Source organism: Oculina patagonica, chromosome 13 (genome assembly GCF_052425735.1).
Source record: "Oculina patagonica isolate OP01 chromosome 13, crgOcupat, whole genome shotgun sequence".
Lineage (NCBI taxonomy): Eukaryota > Metazoa > Cnidaria > Anthozoa > Scleractinia > Oculinidae > Oculina > Oculina patagonica.
This window is the reverse complement of record NC_135770.1, coordinates 16,282,960-16,306,303: the sequence shown is the minus strand read 5'-3', so window position 1 is coordinate 16,306,303 and position 23,344 is coordinate 16,282,960. Positions and strand designations below refer to the sequence as shown.

Here is a 23,344-nt window from a genome sequence, read left to right as displayed (position 1 = left end):
TACCCCATAATTACTAATTTGCAAGGTTTCAGTTTTCGATATTTGAAGATACAGTATTTGTAGATCGAATGTATAAGGGACTGGTCAATAAGTAGAGAGGGGGTGGGCCGGAGCAGAAAGGGGGTGGGTCATCAGTTTTTGAGCCCTCGAAAAGGGGTGGGTTATGTAGTTTTGATCTACATGTAGGGGGGTGGGTCATCTTATTTGTATCAGTATAAATTGATAAATTTCTCGAAGTAAGCAGTTTTAAATGATTTTCTAGCGATTTCAGGAGGCCCAAATATAAAAAAATTTCCCGGGGGATCGTGCCCCCTGACCCCCAATAGATGGCTTGTGATTACAGTTTTGCCTGTCTGTCTACAGCCTTCGTAGATTCACTCTGCGCTTTAGGCTTTCACCAGTAAACTCTTTTCTCAAACACTTCGGAATTATGAATTATAGACAGTGGTTGTAGATAGTTTCTGTTATCAATTTCTGTATTTCTTGAATAATTGTTTATGAATTAATGTTACGTACTGTTCCAGTTTTCCCATATGTTTGTGTCTAAATTTTCCCATGGACTTAACACACAAATATGTGGAAAACTTAAAAAAGACTAGTATACCAAATTTTTCCCTCTTTGGTGTGCTAAGAAATGGAAAAAGCTGTATACCGAACAGCAGTGTCCATCAGGGATAAAGTAGGGTGGTGTATGTAGGGAATCACACTTTAAAAGCCGATATCAAACCAAAAACCTCCAACCCCTTACAGAATAATGAACTTTTTGAGCAAAGGGGGTGGGTCATGTAATTTTCAACCCCCTATCAGGGGTGGGTCGGTCAGTTTTGAGCCAGAAGAAAGGGGTGGGTCACAAATTTTCAAGCCACCACTTTTCCAATTGCTCCGGCCCACCCCCTTTGGTACTAATTGACCAGTCCCTAAAGACTCCTTTCAATTCCAAAAAGTTTCACGAAAGAAGACACACCTTTCAGTCACGGTTTTGAGAAAAAACAGGATTCTTGTCATGGTATTTCTAATCGAGCTGTCAAGAGTGTGTCATCAACGACGTATTTGAATTTCATGTTGTCATATTTTACAACCTGATTTAGATTTTGTTCGTGTTCTAATTTTAATAGTTTTTCTTAAAATTTTTGAAATTAAAGAAACGCAATTGACTGTGTTCCAGTTTTTCGTCAAAACGATACCGAAAAAGTTTGATACGAGGTAGACTCGCTCCGTAACCTTCTACGCAGATAGCGCGAACGCCTGCGTTAGAGCCTAACGCGCTCGTCGCAAACTAAGTAAATGCTAACTCAGAAAGGCCTAGAATTTGTTGGAATAAATTTACTAATCTAAATTTTGAGACCACTGATGTTTACATGCAAGATTATATGTCGGTTTGAAAGTTTAAAGGCTTTGTATGTTGAATGGCAAAGCTTGCATTCAGGAAAATTTTTTCTTTCTTGAAACATTCAAACCGCATAAAAATTCACATCTTGACCTTAATAGTTTGAAAATTGGCAGTCGCATTTCATTAATTCTCTCTCATTTGTCTTTCTTCAAGAGGGGTTCTAGCCTGCAGAACAGGCGGTTCCTCTCTGGGTTCCGAAGATCCACTTCCACTTTGCTGAAGTCCATGCCAATCCACTCGCTATCCGGGAACTTGATATCTAGGAGGAACATCCCGGATGTTACCTCTCGCGCAGAAGAACGTGTTCGAGGTCGTGTTGTTCGCCATTTTAGCATCGGCTTGTGCTCTTCATTTGTTAAAATGTCAGGCTTAGGAAGGTATCCCTTGAACATCCCCTCGCTTTCTGATGCTTTCGCAAACTTCCAGCATGGTTTGTCAAATTCCAACCAAAGACGGGACCGACTAGATTACGATGACAGACGGTTCAGAGACCGTGATCGAGATTCAAGGAGAGATGACGACTTTCGACGAGACACTGCTGGTTCAAGAGGAAGATCTTCCCGTGACAGGTTTTCACCAGAAGTAAGCTCTATCTTGTTAAATAACAACAAGTCTACCTTATGTAAAATGGGTTGTAAAAAGTTAATTATTCTGAAGAGCACGTGTTTATAAGGGCAACTCCGAACTAAACTTTGCACAGAAATCGATGAACTGGAAATTCCACGCTTTCTTTCAGTAACCTAAGCGTTTCGTTTTCCTTGCGTGTATCTCGATATCTTGGGTGCAATGCCATTTGGTTTACAAAAGACATGTCTGCGGATCGGGAGATGGAAAATAGTTTGCAAATGTCTTGCATCGGATCCTAGTTCTTTGATCTTCCAGAGCTGAAGGATTTTAGCTCGAAGGTCATATAGTTTCCCATCAATTTATCCTCTCTGTGAGTTCCAGGTTTTACTGAAAAGCTGGAACACAACAGCCTCATACTGTTCCTGCTATTCACCAAGCTGACACAAACCTATCTCACTGAACTGCTGTTGTGAAATTGCTTGGTCCTTGCTGAAAATTATAGCATGTTAAAATTGCACTTTATTTGGGTTTCTTTGTGAAGTCAAGTTATGTCCATGCTACAACTGTAAGCTCTGAAACATATACATGTATCTTTTATAAGCAGTTTGACCATTGATCTCATTGGGTCATTCTTTATCAAGGCACGTCCTTCAAATAGGCATTCCTGCTTCTCCCAGGATCAACAGACGTAAACATGTCACCATGTTGCCTGACACATAAATGCTTGAAAAATCAGCCATTTTAATCCTGAATGGCAGACAGTTTGGCCATCAAGGACGTTGACAACATTACAAACTGTTTCCTGTTGCTCACAAGTTCAACACAACAGTTTGGGAAACTGATCCCCATTCTTTTATATTGTTGTCAGTGAGTTTATGTTACTTTATGACAATGCCACAAATGCCAAATTGGAAGAAGGCCACTCAGAGACTAATCATTTATGATACTGTACAGGTGTTTGCCAAGTCTCACATTTATTGAGAAATGTCATGGCTTGTTAGAGTTATTGGAGTGAGTAAATTAAGGTGGCCTTCAGTCAGGGATGTAGCTAAGGAACACTAAGCTGGCTCATCAACAATCCCAGCTGGCTTTTTTTTCTGGCCTTGGCAGCTCTAAAAGTTTACCTAAGTCTCTGTTTTCATGTAAAATTTCAGCCAGATTTAAGATCTCTTTCAGCCAGTGAAATTAGCCAGCAGCCGGCTCTTAGTGACATCCCTGCTTTCTACTATTGACAACTCATTGTCACATCCATTTTAAGGCCACTGTAGAACATATTACTCTCCATTATTTCAGTCTCTTTATAAATCCCAAATGTTGGAGAACTGAAGTACAGTACAAATATATTGTCTATTGTCAGTCAATTCAAGTGGCATGTCTTTAGAACATGGTACATGAAGTTGGAAAGTGTGTCACAAAGTCATTTTGCATTATTTTAATATACAAGATGAGTACATCTTGATGATTCAAATATGCCGTGAAATTAATTAAGGATTGAAAAACACCTGGCACTGGAGATTTTAACATAGACTCATATTTATATTTAAGTTGGAATTGCCATCTGTTTTTGGCTTGGTTTTTGGTTCGGTCAAGAATATCAAATGCTTAGTTCGCTTAGTTTCACAAATGCTTATGTGTAGCTACTCAGTGAGATTTGCTGTGTGAATTCAGGGATTATATTGTGTGTACCATCATGTTTTTAAATCCCAAGATGAGTTTCATGAAAGCTTCGTCTATCTTATCTCCAGTGCAAGTTGATGTACAGACTGTAAGTGAACCAGTTATAAGATAAACTTTTGTTCATGTGGCAAGTGAAATGCGCTGATGGTAAAGATAATTACATGTAAACCATAAAGTATTTTTTGAATATGTTATATCTTTTGTACATGTATACACTTTTATGTCACTGAGTCAGGATTTTCTTCAATTGACTTTTCATGTTTTTGTTATGCAGAATGTATGCCATTTGACATAATTCTTATGGTTTTGTTGCCTCATCAGGAAAAAGTGATAATCAACTGTGCTTTGTTACTGATACCATTCTTGCCTCTATTTTGTCACTTTACACACAGCCTTCGTACTCATCATATATGGATGATCATCGTCAGGGAAGCCAGTCAAATCTGGTCAGTTATCCTCTGGGACACTTAAACAACTCCAGGTCTGACCGAGGCAATAACAGGAATGATAGAAATCGGAACCAAGGCAGAGATCGCTATCGCAACAACAACAACAACAATAATCGGTCGCAAGGCAACAGAGGCCCTTCTAATCAGGGACCTGGAATCCTGGGCGCTAAGCCTGGCGATCGCTCAGTGCCAGAGCTGCCATCAAACCCTTTACAAGTTCCAGGTCTGGTGCAATTGTCATTGATCAGTCATTGTTTATTGCTGTAAGACATTAACATGGCATAGCCTAATAGGCTTTCTGTATTGTCTGTTGCTGGTTGCAAACTACATGTATTGTAAGGTCGCCATCATACAATGTTGTGACTTACATGTATCCCTTAAATTGATATTGCTCCCTCGCAACTATGCACTTTTCAGTTTTCCCTGTATGTAACCTTCTCTTTCTTTGTGTAACTTTGCTTTCTTCCTGATAGTTTGTGATGGCCTTGTTATTTTGTTGTTCTGTGTTCTCTGTCAGTTTTTGTCATATCTGTTTTTTCATGTGAAGCAATTCTGGAGGTATTTGTAACCCTGCAGACCATTTTACATCGTTGGATGTTAGAACAAATTTATTGTTACATGGCTGACTTCTTTAGTAAGTTACCCAGACATGAAATGGAAACCAAAATGATCAAAGCATTATGATTGTAGACCAAAACAACGATATTGAACAGGGCTGTAATTGCACTGTCTCACCTTGGGTGTTGTTTTTTTGGTCATTTTAAAACTTTGAATTACCACAAGGTCATCTTCATTTGCCAGTCATAACAGGTAACCTCTACATGTACCTACAATTGACAGCCGTGCATTGAAACACCTTACACCTGAGACCATGGTCTTTTGTGCCATTTGTGTTTTGAAATACCCTTAATGTATTGATAAAATAGGGAGAAAATGCCCCTGTTCTTTTTTTTTTCTTGCACCCACACGCTTCTCCATCTTGTTTGCTGTGACTGTGATGTTGTTGTTATAATAAAAATCTTTCTCTGCACTGAAGAATTTAAACTCAACACTGGAATACATTTTGACACACTGGTCCATCTATCTTCTAATGTTCATGTATCTATCTACATGTACAACCATACATTTCCGAGCCATATCTGGTCATAAGGGCATTTATTACTCAGAAATTTGAGTACACTAATTCAAAAAAGGAGAAATTTTACCAGTGGAGTTGAATTGGTCAAAGTTGTGAATTTTGCAATTCTTTACAGCGGTATCTGCTTCATTCTGCCAGGAAATGCTATACTTGTTATTTATACAGGTCTTGATATACATGTACATGTTTCACTGCGTACAAATTGTATTTGACCTGAGCTTCGTAGATCCCTTTCCAGTTTTGGAAAAAAAACCTGGATATATTTTGGTGAACTTTTGATCCTCAAAGTTCGAGCTATGGCTATTGTAGTATTACAAACATTAGCTAACGAAGTGCATTCTATTATGCCAATTTCTGGCACTTGTCTAAGCACATAGCAAGTAGTTGCTTACAGAGTAAACTTTCAACCAGGGAAGCTCTTTGTGCACTTAAACTTCAATCTATATTTTTCTAATTGAAACACAATGGGCACCTATTTTGTTGTTACATGATCAAGCTAGAGATGATATATCCCTTGCAGCACTTAAAGTTGCTGTCTTGAAAACCTTACAATCTAGCACCAATATTTTTGTATATATTCTGTATGCATCTGTTGGACTTCTTGATAACGAAGTTCATGAATTGATTCATCGTACCAATCCAATTACTCCTGATACTGTCTGCTGGGAATTCCTGAACATTTGAATGTCAAGAGACAAAACCAGATAAACATACATGTAAGATCTTTCAACTTTCTAAAAAGCCAGGGATGTAGCTAAGAAAACACTAAGCCGGCTCATCAACAAGCCCAGCTGGCTTTTCTGCCCTAGGCAGCTCTTAACATTCACCTAGTAAGTCTATGTTTTCAGTGAAATTCCAGCTGGATTTAATTCCTCTTTCAGCCATTGTATTTACCTGGCAGCCGGTCCTTGGCCACATCCCTGAATAGCATCAGAGATTGTGCTAACTATGATGGAGCTAAACAGTCATGTGTTTACAGCACCGTAACAGTGAAAATTTTCCTTAACCTTTCATGTTACCCTTTTCTCTGCCTGAAAATACCAGTACATGTACTGGGGGGCTCAGGGAAATAAAACTTGGTGTTTTCCTCTGGGCCGGTCACTGAGTCCATGATGAATGATTCTGTATTGTGCTGATTAAAATTTGCCCAAAAAAATGTTGACTCTCTGTCACTTCGAATCACCTGATTTTGTCAATTTACAAAAAGGTGCTATTGCAACAGATCCTCTGCCATGTCAGCATTGCACTGGATACATGGGTAGCATCTGATGCTGCTGTATGTCAGATGTGACCTTGTATCAAACATCTGAAAACATTCTGGTTTCTTCATTTCTTTTTCACAGGTTCATGCAATACCCATGTGAATTTACGGCAGTCTTAAGATGTACAATTCAATTGTTCAACCTGTCATTTTCCCTATAGAATTATGCAGTTTTTCCCCTCTAGGAAGTTGCAGCCTTTTGAGGTGTCACATAGTGACTTTGTGAATTTACGGCAGTCTTAAGATGTACAATTCAATTGTTCAACCTGTCATTTTCCCTATAGAATTATGCAGTTTTTTTCCCTCTAGGAAGTTGCAGTCTTTTGAGGTGTCACATAGTGTTATCTTGCTTGTTTCCTCTATTTCAGTGGCATGCCTGTAAACTAGGCTATCTCAAAGCTAAGCACATGACCACTATATACAACATTTACATATTTTTTAACATTTACATCAGAAATCTTGACATTTCAGAAAGAACACAATTTTAGAAGTTTTGTTTTGAGAGAATGAAAGTTACACAAACACTATGATGTACCAAACAGAGATATTTGATGGCTTTCAAAAACAAGACAAGTGACAAAGTTTTTATGATTGTTACATTAGCAGAAACCAAAGTTTTTTGTCCTCTTTGCATGTAGCATCAGATAAACTACAACCTTAAATTTAATTTGTATACCTTAGAGGTACATGTACATTAATTGTATCCCTAGTCTAAGAGATGTAGCTCTTCCAGATTACATCACAGCTCCCTTGAACACTAGAAAAGGTAATAAAATTAATTGGAAACAAGAAGATACTATTATCTGAATGTACATATTTTTCTGAGACTCCTTAAGCAGAGTTCTTAATCCAGTCGCCTCTCTGAAGCTCTGACTCAAAGGAATTTGTAATTTCATTGATCTGGTAATTTCCAGAAAATCTCCATCAAAGGCACTGCAGTTCCATGTTCTGCTTTTTTAATATTTAATACCAGTAAAAAGATATGCATAATGTTGGAAACCAAGTTAAAAAAATCTGGAGTGATTGCACGTAATAGCCATAACAGTGAAAGTTTTGAAAATTTTGAAATTCCCAGACACTTTTTTGGTGGTTTGTTTATCTGCCTCCTCTCCAAAAGAATGGACAAATTTCCTTTAAGTTGTAACTCTTAAGTTTTAAGATGCCTCAATCTGCTCAAAATATGTTTAAGGAAAACAGTGTGAAAAGTTTCGAGCCTCACTCAAACTTCCAGTAACCTTAAATGTATACTGCTAGAATGGATGTCTTGCACGATTTAAAAGTAGAGATTTCTTTGAACTGGATATTATTGAAATGGAAAACAAACCAGGAAACCAGCATACATAAATCAAAGTAAAATTTTCCATTGTTATCAGTGGTTTCATCACATCTGGATTTGGTGCCTTCTTGCCGAAGTTTTGGTTATTGTTTAATGAAATTTAAAATTGTCACTATGCACTCCAGGTCACACTGTGTTGCTATGTATTTTTCCATTGTTACAATGTGAGTACAGCCCTTCAAAGCAGATACCAACGGTAAAACTTGAAGGTTAGATTTAGTGTTTTGTGTAGTCCTAAACAATATATACTTGTATTTATTTAAACATCCAGGTGTTGAGTTCAGATTCTTCTCAGTGCAGAAAAGCTTAACATACTACTCACTTCTCAATTCATGCATGGCCTTGTAACTTTAAGTTTTTTTTCCTGTGCTAAATTTACAGGTGGGAATTGCTTCATATTAACAAAAACTGATTTTTTTTTTTCGTTTTTTGTTCGTAAACTTTGTTTAGAGAAATTAACTTTGCATTATGCATCATACAGGAATGGGTGTGTCATCAGGTGGTAACCTTGGGTCTGGTTTGACAGCACAGTTGGCCCAACAACAGCAGCAGCTTATGGCAATGGTGCAGACACAGTCCTTACTAGCCGCCATGCAGGCCCAGGCTAACGCAAATGCTCAAGCACAAGTACAGGCTCAAGCTCGAGGTAAACAGGTCATGCCTTCCTCCCTAGGACTACTGCCAACACCACTGATCCCAAGGACAGGTGGTGGAAGAGACATGCAAAATCGGCAAAATCGCAAGCGGAGGAATGATGGATGGGGTGGAGGTGGTAACTATGGAAACAAAAGAGAACGGTTTGATCGTAACCGTGGGCAACAGGGTAATAACCGTGGGGGACAAAACCAACAGAACAGAGGCAGGCAGGGTGGAGGGGGACCACAGAGTCAGCAGGCCAAGAAGGCTACAGCACCTGATGAGAAGGAAACCAAGAAGGAAGAAGCCACAGAAGAAGAGCATCATGAAGAGGCAGAGGAAGATGGTAAGGCATCCGGGAAAACTTTGTACTCTGTATCACAAGCTTTGATTTTTGTCTCCAACATAGAAGAGGATTTAAGGGGTCATTGGAATAAAGATTTTAGAAATCGTGTAAGAATCTTAGAGAATGCGCATTTAGAGTGGAAAGAAAATGAAATCAAAGTAAAATTAACTACTTAGTCAGCAAGTGTTGCTTCCAGAATGAACTGGAAAAGGTTTTAATTTGCTAGCATGAAAGGAAGAGCTTTCACTAGATATGTTTGATGATGGAAGTCCTATTTCAAAGAACAATGTATTCAACATAAATAAAAGGCCGATTTACACTGTACAATTTTGCTGCATGCGACAAGCTTATGACACGCCTACGACAGTCGTAAGCGAGTTGTAGGTTTGATTTACACGACACAATTCGTGTCGTAGGCGTATTGTAAGCATGTGGCACACATGTCACATGCAACAAAATCGTACCGTGTAAATCAGGCTTAATACAGCATTTTAAGGGAATTGCTGGTTATATTATTGTGAGTAGTAACCATTAGTTCACTCTATATGTTCCTCCAGTGTTGCCAATTTTCATTTCTGTCAGTAGTTAAAATTAGTGTGAGTTTATAGTGATACATCCCAGATTAGTGTTTTTATATTGTGTGCTTGATGATACGTATCTTTTACTAGGTGAGGATGCACATGAATTAGATAAGTCACAAGAAGAAGACAGACAAGATCAAGAGGATGTTGACAAAGCACCCGTAGAGGAAAACCGTCAGCCCCCTCTTCCAAAATCTGTCAATTTCCTTGGAGAGGATGTCGACTCTTTGATGATCTCTCTGTTTGACAGAAAAAGGTCCAAGTACATTTGCCAAGAATGCAAGATCATCTGTAACTTACCTATGGTAGGATTTTTCATGTAAAATTATTATGTTTGGAGAAAAGTGTGTATTATTTTAACATCCATCCTTGCAATTTAAGGCAAAAATTGTTTTGCTTACTTTTCTGACCTCTTTAGTCAAGACTTGTTATATTATTTTTTGTCTTGTGCATAGAGTTTTCACAAACATCTCCTTGGTAAGAGGCATGCCAGGACTGTTTTGGAAAATCAAGGGAAAGAATTTGATGCGGATGAGTTCAAGAGTTTTAGTCAGGTGTGACACAGTAGCTGTATTAGCTAGTAAAGAAGTACACCTAAATTGTTTTTCAAGTGCTTTATTGGTTTGATTAAAAAATGTTCATTATCCTTCTAACAAGAACGAAGCACCTCCCCCCCCCCCCATCTTTGAATCTTATTAGAATCAAAATTTAAAAAGAATGAAGATTCTCGTAGGTATCTGGTATCTTTCTCTCATTAGAATACAAAGATTAGGTATAAACATATATACAGAACAAAAGGATGTGATCATTAGCAGCATGCGTCATAGTTACAAGGTTTTTATTCTGTAATTATCTAATTTTAGCTGCTTTTCAGCGTTTACCCCTTCTCTGATCTCTATTCCATATGCTTACCCAGCATGTGTCAGGGAGAGGTATCTCCACTCATTAATATGACTCTGAAATAGAGCCAAAATATTGTATAATATATTATAAAATCAAATTTCTTGTAATAAACCAAAACTTGGTTTTTTACAATGATTACGCTTCTCGGCCTTGCCTTCTTTCCGTTATATTCTAAACTGTCAGATGGCTCTGGATATTGTGTTTTGTTGGTCAAATATTACCACTGAGAACTCTGAATTCTTTTTAGTTTTAAATTGCTGGCTTATTTGGTTCTGGTCTGTTGTTTAGGGAGGTGCACCTGCCGAGAAGTCAGAAACGGAAGGAGTGGCAACTGGAACTGAATCTGATGAACGAGAGAACATTAGTGACCAGCAGTTGTCCAGTCCTGCTGATGATGAAACAAATTTAGACTTTGTCAAGTACACTTGCGATACGAGAAAGACAGCTATGAAGGAAGGAAATATCATCACTATCTCATCGGTGACCCAGTCGCGAGTCAGGATTGATGGTTTTACCAGTGGAAGGGACATGTTAGGTAAGTCATTGTTAGTTGTTTGCTAGTTTGTTTTTTGAAGTAATGTATCAAACACGTGGGAGAATGTTTCATCACAGTTCCAAACACCAAGAAGAGCTTTAAAAAATGCGCAACAGAGTATTTTTGACAAAGTTTTAAGGTGTTTGAAAATGTGATGAAACACTCTTGAGTGTTTGATATATCTTCTCAATAGACCGTAAAAAAAAGAGGGGGGGGGGGGGCGGGGAAAGAAACCGCCGCCCCCCCCCCCCCAAAAAAAAATAAAAAATTTTATTAAAATTTTTTTTTAAAAAAAAAAAGAAACCCACGGCCTTCGCTCTTTTCGACTCTTTCATTCGCGTTCGCATTATTCTTGTTCATCCTGGACTGGAACTAGCTTGCAATGGAGGCTCATGCGGGGGAAAATATCATTAAAAACAGCTTCATGTCATTTGCATTTGCTCTAAAAGATTACCCGCATGAGCCTCCATTGCAAGCTAGTTCCAGTCCAATACCGAGAATACGAAAAAGGTCTATTGAAACTAGAACTTTACAGAGAAAATGGGCAAATAAAACTGCTCAAGTCTGTGCTAATTAGGATCACATATCCATTCCACCATCATTTTTCTGATCTTTGTTTTAACTTGATGAATTATTAATACTAGGTCAAAAATAATTATTGTCCTCCCTTTATGTCAGGTTGTGAATTTGTCAAAGCTGTGTCGGGATTTAACTGTCGTCTTTGCAAGGCATTTATACGCTGTGGAAATGATGTGATAAGTCACATTAAGGGCAAAAAACATCAGAAGAATTATCAGGTAATCTGACTTGAATTAAATATGCTGTACTAATGGCTGACAATGCTTCTGATTGGTTTTAAGACCTTCAGGAAAATCGTAAAGAAGGAAACAAGTAGCAATCATTTTTCTTTCAATAACTATTAGACCTATCAGAGACACTACAAAATCTCTGTATTGCCAAGTCATCAGCCAAAACTTTTATGTACCTTGTGATATGTCATGTTATTGTTTTGGGCTGATAATACTGTTATCACACCAAAATCAGATTACCCATTTTGATCAGTCGTAATTCTACTTGGCTTAGATATGTAATGTTATGGTCTGTTCTGCCCTCACAAGGTCCTGTGGAACATGTATCTGCACTTCCAAGTGTAGTCATTTCCATTGATTTTTTTTTTCAAGTTTCCTTACCTTCACTATCAAGTTGTCAAGAATGAGTTTGTCACCTTGAAATGGTGTGAAACAAATACATACTGTAAAAGACTTATTTTTTACTTGTTTTAGACGTATGTCCAGGAACACCCACAGTATGAAGAACACCAGTTAGCAAGAAATAAAGAATTAGAGGCAGTGTTGGAGCCCAAAGAAGGAGAAGAGGTGGTGTTATATGAAGTACTTGATAAAGACATAAAAACAACAGCTTCAAAGCAGAGAAGTCATCGTAAGGACTCACAGACTGAAGAGCCATCAGAGGTGTGTATTGCAAGATTGCTTTGATTATTCAATACTACGGTCCAAATTTTATTTTTGAGAGTGATCAATGTTAAAGGAGCAATGTCACGATATTTTAAGTCATTTTTCTGATTACATCCAAATTTAAGAAAACCTCAAAATAAAGTTTTTGTAATGTTGAAAAACAACAGAGGAGTAGTAAAAATGCAAAAATAACCAAGGATGGTTTCAAACTGCCAGTTTTCTCAAAATGTGTTGTCTGTGACGTAACTCCTTTAAATTCTTATGCAAAGGGGAAATCTGACAGCTGACATGCTGGGCCTGAAAATCTAAGAAAGCACTCTTTTTAAACCCAAGGCTAAAATTTTTGAGGACAGTTAATTGCATGATGCCCTTTCAATACTCAAGGTTGAAATTTTTTAGCTTGGTCATAAATTGAATGAGGCACTTATTCTAATGATATAAAGATTGTCAACAGATTTGCCTTTTGCATCAAGTAGCCCAGTTGGTGACCACTTTTAATTAGTTTACATTCTTTCTAGCTGATGTTTGATTGGATTAATTCTGTAGATTTAAAAAGTAGTCACCCTTTTGCGATCCTTGATGTAATCTACAAACCTTGTAACCCAAATTGAATTATAAGAAGATTATCAAATGAATATGATGTTTGAAGGGTAAGCCCCTTAAAAATCGTAACTTCCAAGCATTGTTTCCAGGTGCAGATCACAAAGTTTGTAGTAGCACTTGAACAGACTAACGAAGGAGCTCAGCTACAGTTCAACTGTGAAGCAGCAGAGGTAGATGTAACCATGGAAAACATGGAACACATGAATGACGACTCCCTATTGACAGAAGACAGTTTTGAGGAACAACGTGATGCAGCCTTGATTACAGAACAGGAAGAACTCTCATACGATCATGCAGAGCTGGCTGGTGTTGACGACACTTCAGGAAATGAATTGACACTGTCAATAATTGCACCACAACTTGATGTAAGTACATGTAGAATACCACTTGGTAAAAGTCACTGTTGTTGTTGTTGATGATGATGATTAAGGAATTTTGCAACTTTCTTAACTAGCAGTACTTATCAACCAGAATTTAATGTCAAATCAAAGCTTGTATAGCATCTTGCGGTGAAATAAAATGATAAAACAGAAGTGGGATTGCAAAGATCATGCAGCCCTGATAAAAGTGTACCGGCAGGTGGTGATTTGGCATCAACAGTACAATATTAAGTTAACACTCAGTTACAAAATACAGGGTGTTGCTACTACTTTTTAAAAAGTGTCATCTTGTAATAGTTTCGTTTTCACTCGTTTTGTTGACAATCGATGTACAGGTATCTTTTGTCGTTTCAACTTTGCGGGGCGTGTTCGTCAAACTGGTCGTGATCGGCACACGGTTTGTTGGGTGGCCACAGTGGCGTCGCACTGTAATACAATTGACTTTTTAATCTACAGTGGAATTCCAATTTTCGGAAGGGAAACTGCTTTTGCTTCAGGTTATGGAGAGATTCTAAAAATTAAGGGGTTTCCACTGTATTTCATCTTATGAATGCACTAATGCTTACAGTATTTCAATGACACCTTTTACAGGAGACTGAAGATTTCATACCACTGACTGTTGATGAACCTGTGAAGACTGATGAGGTAGAGGAGCCAAAGATACCACTCCCCATCACGCCCAGACTTGCCGCCAGCCAGGATGATGAGAAGGAAGAACTGACTGAGTCAGAGACACCAAGCAGTTCACAAGAAGAGATAGAAGACACCCCTCCTAAAGAAGTCACCCCCACAGGTAGTGGAAGGCGTGGCAGAAAGGGTCAAACTAGGGGAGGGGCTGGCAGAGGAGGTGCAGGTCGGGGAAGAGGGCGTGGTCGAGGATCAAGGCGTAGTGCAAGGAGTGCTGCAGGACCAGGAAAGGCTTTAAAAGCTAAAAAGGAAAAAGCAGAAGCGAATGTGGACAATAATGATGATGTGAGCTTTATGGAAGGCTTTGAAGTAATAGATGAGATTGGCGATGGAGAAGATTAGAAGCAGATAGCACTGTCCATTTAAGCATTTCTATTTTAACTTGAATGAATGTTTTTGCTGAATGCAAAGTAAAATTTGTTTTAGTTATTCTTTATGTTTGATTGTGGAAACTTATACAATTAATAAATGTGCCTGAAGATTAGTTTGACAACAAAATGTTTTAATTCGGAACTTGATGAGTTCATTTCTTTCTCCTTACATGCTTGTATTTGTATATTTGCCGGTCCACAATAAAATATCAGTCCAGTCAAAGTTCTGAACTGTTGAAGTGTGGTTTGTATATATCCCCTCCAAATGTCCCTAAAAATCAAAATTCAGGCATTCTTAAACTTGTGAACATGTGTTCAACAAAGAAACTACAAGTACTCAGCTTTTACTTTTTGTACTTAAAAAAGGTCAGCTAAACAAATCGATCACATTTTTCCATGGTCTACCCTCTTTTATTAAAAACTAGCAATGGTATATTGCAATTCCTGAGTTCTGATTGGTTAACAGGCAATGGTATATGAGCTCATATACCATAGACCACAAAAATGGTAGCCAATAGGCATCAACGAAACAGCTGGGAAGCTCAAATATTGCAATTCCTTGGGCGTTTTTAATAAAAACCCTAAAAACTCACACGGCTGATATTTTTCTCCATTGAAATCAACACCACCGGTAGAGTGAATTTAGAAGCAAAATCTGTAGCATGGATTTGTTGAAATTAACATTATTTAGAAAGTTATGATGTCACAAAAACTTTATGACATCACGGGTTTTTTTCAGTAACTAAAGGTGAATTTCAACAAATCCATGCAACAGATTTTGCTTCTAAATCCACTCTACCACTGGTGTTGATTTCAACAGAGAAAAATGAAAGCTGTGTGAGGTTTTAGGATTTTTGTGTTCTGGTCACTTGACTAACCAAATATGGTCATGACTACCAAAAATGAAAACAACCTCCAATAGACAAACATGACCAAAAACTAAACCCAGGATACTAAGGGCCGGGAGCCCAAGATATGATGGTTAGAAGCCATCCATAACAACCATTTAGGGCCACCCTCCTTAACGTTAACCTATTTCTGTATGACAACCATCTCGTGCGACACACCTGTACGTAGATACAAATGCACCGGCAAACCATGCTGCTAGGCATGATGACCATGAAAAATCAAATGCATGGTTTTCCTGTTTCTATAGTTATAGGGCTCGCTCTGCAGAGCTCGGCTATTATCATTGACCAAAAGAAGACAAAATATAATAGGTTTAATTTTAATTTCAGAACAAGAAGTGATGAGTGATTTCTCTCTAAATATCGTGAAACTTTACAGTGTTATTGAACTCTTTCAGCATCCATTTCATGTACAACCTTGTTCACTGGGTCAGTCTAACAACTATTACATAACCCTTACTACACACAAGGGGCAAGTCCCAGCACAAATTAATACTACCCCCCCCCCCCCCCTTTTTTTTTTTCCATTTTTTTTTTTCCTTTTTTTTTATTTAAAAAAAAAATAATTTTTTAAAAAAATTTTTATAATTTTTTACAAACCCAATAAACCACCCTAATAACCCACCATTCCCCGAGGGGCCCTTAATAGATTCAACTTAGTTTGACTTGAAGATAGAAGTCCTTGAGACTGTCCCACAAATTAAGGCTAGCACACGTGAAGGGACTAGTCTGCTAGACAAAAAATTTAATATGTAAACTCTTCCAAGGTACTAGTTGCAGGGTCTTGTCCATTTGTGTGTGCTGACCTTACTTAAAGTCCCAAGTTTGCTTTAACACAGGGCTAATAATTTAAACTTGGAAAGCAATAAGAAGACCAGGTACAATGCGAAACTTAGATAAAAACAGTTTTGTTCAAGTTGGTGATTAAGAAGTTTGAAGTTTTACTGGTTTGAATACAAGTCATTTTGTTTCTGTCTTTACGATTTAAAATTTTCTGCGTACTGCAATGTTTGTATGGGGTGTTATGACATCAGTGCATTGTTGTATGAACTTAGAGATGTATACATGCTCTAATGGCTTCTAATGCATCTTCTGGCTCAATAAGTTACCATGAAAACTTCCTCTGCAGACTCCATATTTTAATCTGACACTGACAATGCAATGACATCACAAAACTTACCATTACAACATGGTGTGATGCCAAGGATTTTTTGAACTGAAAACTAAACACTGTGCAGCAAACGTCTGACTCAATTATTTGGGAACTATTCGGTTACAAAACAGACTTACTCTAAAATAGCAAGTCACAGCTAAACTACACCATGGCAAAAGTCTGCCTTTGGTTCAGTTTGGCTATGATGTGAACCACTCTTCCAGATTACAAATATGAAATAATGTAAGGCATAAAAATATTCATATGAAAACCTCAATCTTTTTCTCCATCCTTACACAAAATAAAAGATAGTAATTAAAAAGCAAGAAAGAAGAAATTCTGAACAACGATGATTTGGGTGGTCAAATTTTAAAATTTACCGGTACATTATGTTTTGTCTTTGGATATTGTTATTTTTCAAACCTGAGTTGGAATTTTGTTTTCATTTGTCAATGTTCACTTCCAAAATTTGAAACAATGGAAAATGAAACTCAAACGGTTTGAAAAATTTCAAATCCCCCCAAAAAGGAATACAGTAGAACCTCAGTAACTTGAACTCTGAAGGGAATTGAAAAACAGCTTGAGTTTGCAGGGTTGATTCAATCGATTCATGTTGCCATGTTAATAATTGATAGTTTACAGATTTTTTAGCACTTCAGTAACTATACCAGGGGCGTAGCTAGCCTATAGACCCGTAGGCCCGGGCCTACAAACGGCCAACTCGTAGTTTAAAAGTACAATAGAAATGCAATATTAACATATCTACATCAATATGTGCCTCCCCTTTCATGTTGGATCGGCTCATCTGCAAGTGCATCTGTGGGCCTTCGGTTAGCCAGGTGACAGGCAAACACGCACGGCATGTGCTGTGTGTTTGAAGCGAAATGGTGCAATTCTTTTATGGTAGATTGGGCTGTGAATACACAAAATCACTAAATAGTGGAGGGAAAGCATCCTAGGGTCTTGCTTTCAAGCCTTGCCCGGTGACCCTGTACCCCTCAAAGGCGGCTTGTCAGGCCTACAACTCTTCAAAAGCTGGCTACGCCCCTGTTACCATACAGTGCAAATTAAACTTATCTCGTCACAAACTATAACACGATTACAGAGATTCCAACCTTCTGAGGTGAAAAAACGGGAGATTTTGGTGCGAGCCTCTAGGGGGTCCATGGGTACCCCCCTGGAAATTTTTCTAAGATGTCATTTCCTGTATTTTGAGATCATAGTCAATGGAAATACCAATTAAAAAACATGCAAAACCACAAAGTTAAGGCAATCCATCCATTACTGCGTCCAAAAACTGTGGGCTCATGCTAGGGAGCTGGGCAATCATCTCGGGCTTCCTTTACCTTTACAAGATACCATAGAGAAACGACAAAGGATCGTGGAAAAAAGGCTAGTATGGCAGAGAAAACGTTATCTTACTTCGCTAGTGGAAAGTTACAAAAAAGGGAGAATATTGAGCGAAAAGGGGAGGCCGGAAACGATTGCCAAAAACAGGAGGTTTCCGGCCGAAATGGGAGGGTTGGAATCTCTGCAATAATATTATGTATTCTTATGATAATACAGTAGTGTGACCTATAAGATGGACACAATGCTAATAAAAACCTCTACAAGAGCTAATGGGGGTATTTCAATGGGCATACCTGTCGAGTTGCAAGAACCAAAATTTAAGTTGATCAAGGGAAACAAAATTTATTTCGAGTTAGTGAGGAATTTAAGTTATTTGAGTTGAAGTTAACTGAGTGAAAATGACTGAAAAGTGGTGTCAAATCAAAGGGAAATGGGACCTAGTTCAAGTTAGCGGGGAATTTTGAGTTATCCGAGTTCAAGTTACGGCAGTTCTACTGTATAACCATACAGAAAGGAGTTGCATGGTGGGAATGAACAATGACCAAAGACAAGTAAATTCAAGCTTTATGTTTACTTAAAGTAAGGATAAAAAGAAAGGAAGGTTTCTGTTTTGGCTTATTGTGACCTAGCCCTTTAAGTTCATCACAGTAAATCATGTTGCAATTTTCTCACATTAACATTATTTTTACAAGACATTGTTGACAAGCGAATTTACCGTTCATAGATTTGTTTTTACAACATCCACTTGTCTTCATAAAATTTTTTACAAAATTAAACTTGGCCATAAGCCATAATAATATTTCATTACTTATGTTCTCCACTGGCAGAAGCCACCTTGTGGTGGCTTGTGGTGAATATCTCCTTTTTCTTTCAAATAGTTACCCAACAACAAATAATATACTCTGACTGGCATCTTTTCAGTCATTTAGACAGTGCAGGCTTGTAAGTATCATGTCAACTGTACATCCTTCAAATTATCATTTAGTAAGTCTCGAGCCCTTGATTCACATAAAATATTTTAACAAGTGTATGAATAACAAACAAATAGATGAGACAGGTGGATTTACATAGTCTCTCCTTTTGCCATTAAGTGGAGAGCTGTGCAGCAAACTGAGCTGCAAGATTATCTTTGGCATGGCAAGGGGAAACCTACAACTCAGGGGCCTCTTTGTCCTCTCTGCTGGATAATTTTACATTTCAAGAAAATAGAGCGCATAACAAGATATAAAAGGAATTTGCATCTTTATTGTACTCATTTAAGCAAGTCAAGAGCTTGGAGCACCTTTTGTCTTTTTATTGGCTGAGAAACATTGCAAGATGGGAATCAAGAGATAATTATGCACCTACACACTACATTGATTTCCTGCTTTGAACTATAAGAAACAAAGTTTCCTCTCAGTAAATGTGCAGACATCAATTTTGCCAGGCTTATATCAGGGAAGGCCCAGTTTCAATTCTATTTCCCAGTCTAAAGCTAGAAGGAAAGTTTTATGTCCAACCCAGACACAGTTGTATATCTAGAACAGTCACGCACTCCATAATTGAAAGGAAATTAATTTTGTTCGCAAAATATCCTGCAATTTGTCCACCAGGGGGTGGGAGGGGGGGGGGGGCGGATGGTGAGATTCAAGAACCACAGAGATTCTTTCAAGACAAAAATTATCATATGACTTCAAGAACACTTTAGGATTTCTACACTGCAAAACCCAAGAAAAATTTGGTTAGACTCATAAGGCACCACTCTTCTCCTTGCTCAGTTGGACAATGACATTAATTCAACGTGATATCCCTGACTTATACCACACACATGACTCAGTCGATACAGGAAGTGTATGTACATAATATAATGCCTGATTCCCAAAACTGCATGTACTGTACTGTCATCATTAATTTTCATGGCTAGATAAAGCCAAATGGCAAAATCCAATAAAAGAACAAACAAAAATAAATAAAATAATAATGGCATTGCATTGGTGTTTATTTTGCTAAGCACTTTACACAAATTGTCTTATTCAAAAATTCCAGAAAGTACTGCTGTTAATTCACTTTTTACATGGCTGTCAACCAAAGAAATTACTGGTACTCACAAAATGGACAGAACTTGATGTGAGGCATGGACCACAAAAACCTTCCATTTACAGAATAAATTTCCTTAGTTGATGAAACATTTGCTCATCTGAGCCATAATTTCAGCCTAAGTGCATCAACACCATTAAGGTAGTACCTAAACAACCGTTTATCTCGAACAAATCCCAGGTTTTCATAAAGTCGGAGGGCTGCTGTGTTGCTCACTTCAGTCTCCAGAACAACCTGCAAGTAAAATAACAAGACAATGTTACATTATCCATGATATGAACTGCAATGTCAACATATTATTCTTGGTTTTTCTCTTTATATAAAGACAAAGCCTGAAACCCACAAAAACATTGACAAAAACACAATATTATTATAATATGATCAAAAGTTAACTCAGTCTGTCTGTATAATATAGAATATAAATTTTTATGGCTGTGAAAATTTAAAGATTGTCAACAAAATAATTAGATTAAATGGTGTAGACTAGAGGCTCATCTAAGCAAGAAATGATCACAAAAAACTGCAACAGCATCAGCTTGGCCCAGCAGTGAGTGTTTTATTTCTACAGAAAGACTCACTTGGAGGCTGGATAAATTAAAATGATGAAAATAAAAATTAAACTGGTTTGAAAAATATGTACACTGTTTGAAACATTGTTCAAATTCACATTTTTGTAGCCTGTGAACGGGCTTCCCAAACAGGGCGGGAAATAAAATAGTGCATAGAAAACAGTGCCAAGCAACAGCACAACGTTGGAAAATTTTCTGCCTTGTAGTTGTTTTTGTCCTAGCTAGAACACTAAAATTCATCATCGATCCTTTTCGCGCCAGAACACTAAAATTACCATACACAAATTGTGGTTTACCAATGGACTCAAGCAGCAGGGATCTGCATTCAACCCATTTTAATACCAGAATTTTGACAGAGAGGACCAGTCCACGGTCCACATTTGCCAACTGCAGAGACAAACCCTTAACATATCCTTGTATTGTCACAAATAAATAATATTATTGCACTTTATCTCTTTGCAATACAAGGATGAGCTTTAACATGTAGTATGGGAATCTTACCTCATCACAGCTGTCCTCAACCATTGCCTTGATGGCCCTTACCACAAGATTTGTACCTAAAAAGGATGAACTATTAGAACAGGGACTGCTTCGGTATCTGGTCAAAAAGAACAGTATGTGTTTGAGTCTAATAGCCCATCAGGCTGGTGCATATCTTTGGTTTCTTTAGCATGAAGTGACTAGGAGTATCTCTACTCCTCCCTGGATGGGAAGCTCGTCTATCGCAGGGTTACAACCCAGTATTTAATTTGCTGGTGCCCATTTATACCCCTGGGTAGAGAGAGGCACTATGAAAGCCAGAGTTTAAGGCTAGATCTGGAATACAGTGCACTAACCATTAGGCCACCATGCCCCCACCTACTTGGTCAAACCATGTCATTAATTATAGAATTTTCATGATATCTCAGTTTTGGTCTCTTAACCATCACCTTCATTGGACAGAAGATCATTTTACACAAATCAAGGATCAAGTGACAATGATTTTTCCCTGTTTTCTGGACAATTTCATAAGTTTGGGAGCATCTCTTACTTTTAATTAGTTCATACATGATTGACCAAAGTTAAGGCAGTTCTGAGAAGAACTGTTGTCGGTGATTGAGGTTTTGACAGCCTGAGCAGTGTTCAGTTGTGAATCAAGTTAGGAAAGACCACTTTTAGATACTTATAACACTTGACTGTCAGCAATTTTTGTACTTGACTCTGAAGAAGACTTCTACTCAGGTTGTCGAAACATCAGTCACCAACAATAGTTCTTTTTAAAAAGTACTCTCACCCAGATCTCTTCTGATTCTTCAGTGTCCTGGGTGATGGTGTATAACATGCCGTGTTACAATTTTTCTTATTTTATGATGTCTGTCTGTTATGCCAAGCATACATGTATGTTAACAACCACACAGCTCACCTATTTTATGTCGTCTGTATTCTTTCTCTACAGCTAACATTGCTATGTATCCTCTGCGAACCATGTTCTTGTGCATGTCGAGCTTGCACACAACAGCACCGACACACTTCTCACCATCCATGGCCTATAAACATGTAATAGTTTAGTTCCCTAAACACTTCACATTTTCAAATTTAGCACTACACCGCAGGGAATATACAATAGAGTAAGTAAAGGACTGAAAACAATGAATGGTTTAGATGTTTTTCTTTACCTTCCCTTACACAAACTTACAGCAAAGACTGCTAATAGTATCCACGTCTTTTACTGCTGTGATCTCAAATTTTAAAGGAAATTGTTAAAAGTCTGTTTCAATCAATGCATTTAATAGTTACAACATTTACAAACATTTGTGTGGCTGGTGAAAAACTCTTGCACCTGACCATACTGATACAATCTGTAATTTCACATTTTTAAACAGGAAATATTCATTCATTCAGTATTTAACATGTTTCTCTTGTATTTGCTACAGTAACTAAATGGTACAGTCACTATTAATTTATCACGTAATTAAGTTTGCCAGACTGGGTTACAAGTAACTTATTATTAGTAAATTTGCTAATACAAATGACATGAAAAACCTCAACATCAACAAGACTGCTTTTGAGGGTGGTAAAGCAAGTTGTGAACTAACAATAAAGAATTTTAAGGGGAAGGGGGGGGGGGGGGTAAATATGACTCCCGACTCCCCAGTATCATATTTCCTGGAATTCAAGAAAAATGGATCCACAATGCACTCCAAGCAGATGGAATGCTTCAATGGTCAAATATTTCAGCATAATTATTTTCCAAAGAGAATTTTTACATGTTATGCAACAAACTTCCTGGTGTAATTTTAACTTATTTTTATTAGCTTGATTACCCTTAACTCACCAAAAAGCACAGCTTGGGCCAGTTATGTATGAAATAACGATATGTGTAGATGGAATATGGCTCAGAAAGGTCCTTCGTTATAAGAGCCATGATAGACTCCATCTGAAGTTCAGACTCGTACCCGACGTAAGTCAAATTTATACTTTTTTCAGAAGCATCTGCAGTTCCAGCCTGTTCGGAAGATTCTTTTTCTTCAGGAAGTGACATGTTCGTCGTTGAGGGGTCACAATTTGAGTATTCAGTGTGACCGGAGGTTAAATGATTCTCACTTGCCGATGTACTTGGACATGATTGAGTGCGGATCGTTACGCCATTAAGATCTGTAACTTTCTTGGCACCGCAGATTTTCTGTGACTGTTCAGGATCGTGAATCTCGTCTTTTCCGTGGCAAGATGTCGAAAGCTCGCCGTTAAGGACGGCGTTTCTGTCCTGCGAAGTTAGAACTGATGTTTCGTCCCCACTCTCCGCAGGCGCTGACTCCATTGCATCGAGCTAAACTAAGAATAAATATTTAAAAATCTGGTAGGATACTACTTCGCCCTCTGAGCGCCAAATTTTAAGAGCAAAATGTCACTACCAAGCAAAACGTGCTAACTTCGTGACTACGTTCAGAACGGGAAACCGCCGCCATATTGAACT

The 23,344-nt window shown here is 37.9% G+C and overlaps 3 protein-coding genes across 4 annotated transcripts in view; 1 reads left to right on the top strand and 2 right to left on the bottom strand.

Annotated features, from left to right (window-relative positions):
* The window catches only part of LOC144634636 (protein NDRG3-like), a 139,426-nt gene that overhangs the window by 44,047 nt on the left and 72,035 nt on the right, over window positions 1-23,344 (bottom strand). The window lies entirely within an intron of this gene.
* On the top strand, window positions 1,676-14,566 carry LOC144634553 (uncharacterized). Of its 2 annotated transcripts, XM_078493549.1 has the most exons (10): window positions 1,676-1,972; window positions 4,027-4,306; window positions 8,300-8,800; window positions 9,469-9,686; window positions 9,837-9,935; window positions 10,573-10,819; window positions 11,498-11,616; window positions 12,103-12,291; window positions 12,987-13,262; window positions 13,869-14,566. In XM_078493549.1, the coding sequence occupies exons 1-10, from the start codon at window positions 1,751-1,753 to the stop codon at window positions 14,304-14,306; spliced, it is 2,589 nt and encodes an 862-aa protein (XP_078349675.1). In that variant the 5' UTR covers window positions 1,676-1,750; the 3' UTR covers window positions 14,307-14,566. The 2 variants fall into 2 exon arrangements, with proteins under 2 accessions (XP_078349675.1, XP_078349676.1); XM_078493550.1 differs by lacking the exon at window positions 4,027-4,306 and having other exon boundaries at window positions 1,834-1,972.
* Window positions 19,692-23,340, bottom strand: LOC144634680 (uncharacterized). The gene is made up of 4 exons (XM_078493712.1): window positions 22,706-23,340; window positions 21,794-21,917; window positions 20,893-20,948; window positions 19,692-20,056 (listed from the first exon to the last, which is right to left on the bottom strand). The coding sequence occupies exons 1-4, from the start codon at window positions 23,186-23,188 to the stop codon at window positions 19,919-19,921; spliced, it is 801 nt and encodes a 266-aa protein (XP_078349838.1). The 5' UTR covers window positions 23,189-23,340; the 3' UTR covers window positions 19,692-19,918.